This window comes from Leptopilina boulardi, unplaced genomic scaffold (assembly GCF_019393585.1).
Source record: "Leptopilina boulardi isolate dan_hultmark-lab unplaced genomic scaffold, ZJU_Lbou_2.1 LbouV2_351, whole genome shotgun sequence".
NCBI classification, from domain to species: Eukaryota; Metazoa; Arthropoda; class Insecta; order Hymenoptera; family Figitidae; genus Leptopilina; species Leptopilina boulardi.
In genome coordinates, this window is record NW_026137920.1 from 4,363,762 (window position 1) to 4,372,248 (window position 8,487).

Here is an 8,487-nt window from a genome sequence, read left to right on the forward strand (position 1 = left end):
GTTATAATTATAATTATCATTTATATATTTAAATACATTTTTTTAACTATAAAAGTGAAGTGCTTATCCTATTAAAAAATTTTAAGCAAAGATATTTTTATAACTAAACAAAAGAAATATAATATTTTAGTGAAGAATGAATAAAATTAAATAAATGTTTTCTAGTTTTATTATTAAGCACTATTATTTCTAACGTACATTCAAATTTAAATTCTCAGTTTTATTAACATAAGTATACATAATTATTCTTCGAACATTATCAAAAAACATGAAATGTCAACAAGAATCAGACTATTAAGTAATTTGTGAATTATAAAATTGTTTAGTTGGATTCGACTCGTGGCGTCAGAATTATTCATTTAAAGTGACTACTAGTATATATAAAATTAATTAAAAAAATTTTCATACATTTCAAAAAAAAAAAAAATTGAAAACTTATTCTGAGCATAAGAATATATTATAAAAAAGAAACATTTACATTAAAAAAATAGAAAATTAAAAAAAGTCAAATACAACAGTTCCATTAATTGTGAAAATGACAAAAATTAATTATATTATTAATTATAGTTTCATTATTTTAATTCTAGTGCCATTTTCTCAATCATTAGATTATCGTTTGCCAACTAATGCAATACCACGTAATTATAAATTATTCTTGAATCCCGATTTAACATCTGGAAATTGGGATTATGATGGAACTGTAATTATTGGATTAGATATATTAACATTAACGAAAAATCTAACACTACATTCTTCTAAATTAAAAATACATAATTATCGAACAAAATTAAGTAATGATTCAATTTTCATTCAACCAACTCGTCATACTTTGGACAAAAAAAGAGAATTTTTGATTTTAAATTTTGGGACTAATTTATATCCAGGTTATTATAAACTTGAAATAAAATTTAAAGGCTATTTGAAAAATAATACTAGAATTGGATTCTACAGAGACTCGTATATTGACGACAACAATCAAACAATGTAAGAGTTTATTTCATTAATGTTTTTATAGTTACTACATATTTAAGTTAATGATTTTCACAGTTATTTTTGAAACAATTTCTTTAATATAATAGTCAGTGTAAACGTATTTTCTTTTTTGTTATAGATATTTTGCTGCAACGCAATTTGAACCAACTTTCGCTCGTCGTGCATTTCCATGTTGGGATGAACCCGCATTAAAAGCCACTTTTAAGATTGCTATAAAACACTATTCAAATTATACAGCTCTCTCTAATATGCCGGCAATAAAAGGCAAACTGATACATATGGATAATGGAAAAATTTGGACAAAATTTGCAATAACCCCATTATTATCTACTTACACAGTGGCATTCACGGTTTCTGATTTTAAAGAGATAACCAATCAACACAAGAACTTTTCCGTTTGGACAAGAAGAAATGTTGCTGATCATCTAATTGAATATGGATTTAAAGTTGCAGTTGACGCAATGAAAAGTTTTGAAAATTTCACCAATATTCCATATTCCCTTCCAAAAATGGATATATTTCTTGTGAAAGATTTTTTCATTTCCGGAATGGAAAATTGGGGATTAATTCTAATCAAGTAAATAATTTTATTTTTTTATTTATTTATTTCAAGTACTTCCCGCAATACTTTATGAACCATTTAAACAAAAATTTTATTTAAAAAAATGAATTATTTTATAACGGATGGGATTTCACTAAATTAAGAAATCTTTTTTTTTTAGAGAAAGAAATTTTTTGTCAAACGAAAGAACTAATAATATAATGTTCAGGACTATCGGAGGAATTATATGTCACGAAATAATTCATCAATGGACAGGAAATCTAGTTTCACCTGCATGGTGGTCGGATATATGGATAACAGAGGGTTTACCAAACTATTATCAAACTTTAGTTTTTGACAAAGTATGTATAAAATGAAATAAAATAAAAAATTTCTACCAGGCTCGATTTAATTTCGACGCCAAAAGTTAACCCCTTATTAGTGTCGGCCTTGACGCACTCTTTAAAATTTTTACGCTTAGAGTATAATAATGTCATTAAAGTCTAAATAGAGTCGTTAATGAAAAAGTTGTTTAAGAAGAAATATTTACTGTTTTTTACTGCATAGATGGAAGTACAAGAGAATACTGTGGCACAAATATTCCATCAAAAGTTGCGGGGAAGTTTCTTACTTGAAGAAGATCGAACTTGCCAACCTCTTCATCAAAAAATAAATGATGCATCTAATATCTTTCATGATATTACAACACTTTATTCTAAATGTCAGTTAATTAATATTTAAAATCATTAACACGTGTGTAACTATTTTTAGGCCCACATTACTCCTAAACTGTCAGCAATATTGGCATCATTTTCTTAATATTCTAATATTCCCCAGAACTTCATTAGTATCTGTAATATTGCTGAAATTTTAGGTGCAATAAGCTCAAAAAAGAACAACAATTTGTTTAGAATTTTCGTTAGAAGAAAGTAGTATATGACGCTCTACAAAAAAAGGGAACTTAGTTGCAAAAAATTGTATAGGTTAAAATTGTGATTTTTATATTGAATGTATACATAGAGGATCAATTCTTAATAAAAATCACAAATGTTTATGTCATCATTAGATCCAAAATATTCAAAAGAAACTGATTTTGATTTTATGCATGTCTAAAAATGAACGTTAGATGAATTTAAAACTATCACTAAAAATAATTAAAAATTTTTTTCATTTAAGGTTCCTTTTATCGTAAAGCATCGCACATATAATATTTCTTGTCAAATATTGCTTTCAAATAATTTTAAAACATAAACTAGCTTTAAAGAAAAAAATTTATTAATTTTTTTGCAACTTTTATAAACTTTTATTTCCATTTTATAGCGCAGATAATTTTTAATATGTTAGCCAGCATAATTAGCAGACAGGTTCTAAACAAAGGAATCAAGAAAATTTTAAAAGAATAGTAAGTAATTTTTAGTAATTTTTAATGTATTAAAAAAAAATTACAAATTATTTGTTTCAAAAAATGACAATTAAATCATTATTTAATTTTATTTATCATTTTTTAAAATAAAACAGGATATATGGTTAATTTTATAAACAAGAAAAGTTTGTGTAATTAAAATTTTTAAGTAGTAAATCCTATACTATTTTATTTTTTTTAATTTTAACTAATATTTAATTTTGATTCAAAAGAAATCATCTATTGTTAAATTTCAAAGTATTTAAATAACAAATAATATAATAAATTCATAATTAACCTCAAAATAATATTTTACAAAAATAGCCAATTTAGTACAATTTCAACGGATCAGTTTTTTGAAACTATTCAAGAATCTGTGAACAATTCCACTTATTTACGGGGTAAATACGACTCATTGGATGTCAAATCATTAATAATGCCTTATATTACACAAGTTGGATATCCAGTTATCGATGTATTTAGAGATAATGCAACAGGAATTATAAAATTGACTCAAAAATGTTATGTATGTGAAGAGAATAATTCCACGGATCTAAAATGGCCAATTCCAATAACTTATACAACAGAATCTTTACTTGAGTTTAATTTTTCACAAACTATTAATCTTTTTACTCCTTCAATGAATGAATTAATCATTAATAATGTTAGTATAAATGATTGGATTATTTTCAACATACAGCAAAATGGTACTCTACAATCAATATACTTTTTTCTAAGAATAATAAAAATTTTCATTTCCAAAAAATATTTATAAAAAATTTGTATTAATTTAATAATATAAACATATTTTTCAGGGTATTATCGAGTTAATTATGACGAAACTACTTGGCAACAAATAACAGATTTCATGAATTCCAAGAACTATACGAAAATTCATGTCAAAAATAGACTTAGAATTTTGGACGACGCTGGTTGGTTTTATCTTAAAGGAAAATTATCAAAAGAAAATTTTTACAAACTTTTATCGTATTGTATACGTGAGAGATCAAATTTAATTTGGTCATCATTGGGTGATATTCTTATAAAAATTATTCTTTATATGAAGGACAATGTACTGGTAATTTATTTTAAAAAAATTTATTTTACACCTACATAAATTTAAAAGAGACTTAAAAAATTGTCAAAAAATTTATTAATTTTGTACATGAATTTTTCTTTTTAGGATTTCTACAAAAATATTGTCGATACAATTATAAAGGAAAAAATGTTTGAAGAAAATGATCAACGATTGGTGGATATTAAAGAAAACCTTAGAATATTATATCTCTGTCATAAGAACTCAGAACTATTTAGAAATATCTTTTAACTAGAAAATCATTTAAAAAAATATTTATTTGCAAATTATTTTCTTTGAATAGCTAATTGTTTTATATTTCTTGATTACAGAGTAATTACTTCATTATATTTCGACTAAAGTGGTGGAGAAGGATTATCTTTTTCATTAATATTTAATTAATATTTTAATTAATACTAAATAATTCTGTAAGATATCTGGTGTATAAAATAAAAAAATTATTTTAAAATTTCTATTATTTCTCTTAAAATATACGAGTTTAAAGAATAGGAAGTTAAAAAACTATCACTTTTTTAGTACATAGAAAATAATTTAAAAAACTGAATAATTCTTTAAAATTCAAAAATTTTTATTGGTATTTGTTTAGGGTGATTAAATTCATTAGTTTTTATTGTTTAAAATAGTTAAATATTAAAAAAATAATTAAAATGTGATTTTAAAGTTCAACAATCAAATAACATCATTTGACGATTTTTAATAATAATTAATTATAAATGCCGAATTTTTTATTTTTCTTTAACGTAGATACTAGCTTGTAAAGTTCGAGAAAATACAGCTAGTGCGTTTATTTAACTTACTACTTTTTATGCATTAAAAGTTAAAATAAAGAAAGTGCCATGAAAGTTTAAATGTTCATCTCCATTTTTTTACAAATTATTATTAAAAATTTCGAAATTAAATTATTTGACTGTTTTTAATTTTTAAAGTTTATTCTATAATTTAAATTGTAAATTAAAGTTTTTTTCATTTTAAAATATAAATGTGTTTCTGTAAGTCGTAAAAATGGTTAACCTTCAACTTTTTTACCTCTTCTTCATTGTTCGTTGACAAATATTTATTTAATAGTATTAGAAGATAAGAAAATTAAACAATGAGTTAATTTCTTATAATGCTTTAAGTTTTAACGCACATGTTTTTAATTGTTTATAATAAGACGAATTTAAAAAATTTTGAATCGTTAATTCTTGAAATAAAGCTACTGGTAGTTTTTAGACACAACATTGAAAAGTTTACATAATTAGTCATTTATTTGATAAATAAGTTCAGATGTTTTTTCTGTTTTTTTTATTCAATAAAGAATTTTTCCATAAATTATTATTATTAAAAATTATAATTTTTTTGAAATTTATAATTAATTATAATTAAATTTTATAAATAATTCAATTGATTTTAAAACTATCGATGAAAATTTAAATTTTATTTATTTATATTTAATTTTATAATTACATTATTTACAAAAACATTTTTGTAAAGAATCTTTTTTTTTGAAGGGCTGGAATTGTTATGTATAACATACTTCAAACACATTGTTTGCACGCGTCGTTTGAACTCGATTTAACCCGAAGATTCTGGTACTTCTAATTTTTTTGTTCTAAAGTGTTCTCTGATATTTAAATATTAAGACTTTTCAGACTAGCGACGCTATTCAGAGTTTGCCTAGTATCTGAGTAGCACTAGAACTGGGCCAAGGTAGATCTTCCAGACTAGCGATGTTAGACGCTTTCTAGATTGCGCCAGGCTTGAATCTAGGCGTTTCAGAAGATTTTTTTACACGGGTTTCAGTTATACCTGAAAGTCATTTCCTATACTAATTGAGTAATTCCATGGTAAGTGATCATGGAAATTTCTTTCAGGTAAGGGATTTAGATGAAACTGCAGGAATTGATTCTTTTGAATGTAACTAAAAAAATCGTAGAGCTTTTTTTGAAAAATTTTAATAAACGTAGGAGATATTGAACTTTGAAATTTTTCAGCCTTTTATTTTTGAAATAGCATAACTTTTTATCAGTGAAAAATATTAAGCTCAATTTTTTTTTAAATGTTCGTAGAAAACCAAACTTTTTACTCACTTCTAGATCCTCTAGAAGTTTCATAATGGGATCTGCATAACTTTCCGAGAAATAAATAAAAATTTAGATCGAAACGCGTGATTTTTGCAGTATCGATATATACAATAATTACAATTATTTTATTTATCAAAAATAAATCAATTAAATTATATAATAAATAATATATTATATAATAAATAAATTAATTAAATATAAATAGTTGTTTTAAATTCCTAATTTTGCATTAGTAAAAGTGCCTTTCGACCAGAATAATATTTTACAAATTCTTGTAAATTTAGTATCACCATGTAGCAGATCGGGTATTTTTATTATTTAGAAGTTAAATCCATTTCAAGTTAGACAATAAATTTACAAAATCTACTGAAGTAGATTTAATGCCTGCTTTGCTTAGATACTGATTAAAATGTTTGTAATATTTATCCTAATAGTAAAAATCAGTGTAAGTAGTAAAAATTAGTCTCACGCAGAGAAAACCAAATTAATTATAAATATTTTACTATTAACAGTATTCGATAATTTTTATTTAGGCAAAATATTTTAATATTCGTGTGTTTTTAGAGTTAGTAGTGAAGGACAGTTTAAGTCAGATGATAAATTTGAAAAATTCTTCTAATCGTCAATAGTTAGAGGCAATTTTAATCAAGCAATACGTTTTATATAATTTGCAACCAAAAGTATTTTGCTATAATTACAATACAAATGAAAAACGAAGCTCATAAACAGTAAGAATGAAATTATCTTTTGCAATTAAAATATAAGACAATTTACAAAAGATCAAAAACCGTGTAACAGGTTAAGCAAAATTTATGAAAACAATTCACAAAAGTAGTGAAGTTATCATTTATTGCACGATCTCGAAATTAAGCGATAACTGCATAACACTGAACAAAGATGGGCTGCGACAAATTTTACATTTTTATTTATTTCTCGGAAAGTTATGCAGATCCCATTCTGAAACTTACAGAGGGTCTAAAGGTAAGTATACACTATCACCAAAAAAATGGAGTTTTTTCAAAAATCAAAAAATAAATTTTTTTTTGTTAAATATCAGCAAAACTTCAAATTAATTTTTTGGCAAAAATTTTTATTAAAAAGTTTGGCTTTCTACGAACATTTAAAAAAATTGAGCTTCATAGCTTTCACTGATAAAAAGTTATACTATTTCAAAAATAAAAGGCTGAAAAATTTCAAACTTCAATATCTCCTACGTTTATTAAAATTTTTCAAAAAAAGCTTTACGATTTTTTTAGTTACATTCAAAAGAATCAATTCCTGTAGTTTCATCTTAATCCGTAATGCTCTGAAGTAAGTACGTTTAAAATCATATATCTACAGTACAGTTGATACAGCTGCGCAGAACAGTTGTTTGGCTCAGGCATTGAGAATCAACAGTTCAAATCTTCGGACCGTCAAATTTTTTTGTGCACAAAATTTTAAAATGGAATTTATAAAAATTCAACTGGCCTTGATTATTTTCGACTGTCCAAGATGGATATAAAAAAATCCGGCAGCCCCCTGCGGGGGCGGCCACATTCTTGTCACGCGCTTTGCGCGTAGGGGCACGCTTCGCTCGCTAGTTTGAGCGCGCCCCTGGGCGCGCGAAGGATAACACAGCCCCACAAAAAAACAAAAGTGTCATGTACTTTTGACCGGAATACCCTAACCCTATGTATTTTGACGCGCTGAACACGAATCCGAAGTACGTTTTGCTCCATCACGTCAGGATTTTTTTCTAACCTCAAAAAACATGTCGCATTTTGAGAAGTAGGCGATTTTTTAAAAAATTGATGTATTAACTTCAAACTTGGTATCTGGGGTTTTTTTATGTCGCTGATTACGAATCTGATGTCAGATTTCCGAAATTCGATATGTCTGATTCAATATTAAGGAATTATTTTTAAAAAATTGTCGGATTATTATAAAATTTGGTATATACAGGTTTTCTAAGTTGCTGACAAGTAACACTAGGGAAGTGCCATACGCCGATCTTTCAGAAACTTGGCAGTTTTGTAGTTTTTTGACAACAATTTTTCCCCAAAAGCTGATTTATGAGGGGGAACTACCCCTTTAATTTTTTTTTGGTAGAGGGACATTATTTTACGAAATTTTTTAAAAATTAATGTGCAATAGTGTATCTGGGGGTTTTTTGGGTCGCTGATTACGAATCTGATGTCAGTTTTCAAAAATTGATAATGGCGTATCTAATATGGCCGATAGAAGTCCATGTTCGATATGCCATTTTGAATTTTTGAAATCTGACGCTACTCATTGTGAGACCAGGTTTTTTTTGTGCAAAAACGTTAAAAAATATTAATTATTGTCAGAGAAATAAAAAAAATAGTAAAAACATTGAAAATTTATCATATGATGAATAATAATATGTTAT

At 25.4% G+C, this 8,487-nt stretch overlaps 1 protein-coding gene across 1 annotated transcript; it reads left to right on the forward strand.

Annotated features, from left to right (window-relative positions):
* The first annotated feature begins 345 nt into the window (after positions 1-345).
* On the forward strand, positions 346-4,480 carry LOC127286230 (puromycin-sensitive aminopeptidase-like protein). Its single transcript, XM_051312605.1, has 8 exons — positions 346-984; positions 1,112-1,570; positions 1,716-1,896; positions 2,102-2,255; positions 2,855-2,936; positions 3,261-3,643; positions 3,752-4,014; positions 4,120-4,480. Exons 1-8 carry the CDS (start codon positions 536-538, stop codon positions 4,261-4,263), a joined length of 2,115 nt encoding a protein of 704 aa, XP_051168562.1. The 5' UTR covers positions 346-535; the 3' UTR covers positions 4,264-4,480.
* Positions 4,481-8,487: the final 4,007 nt, after the last annotated feature.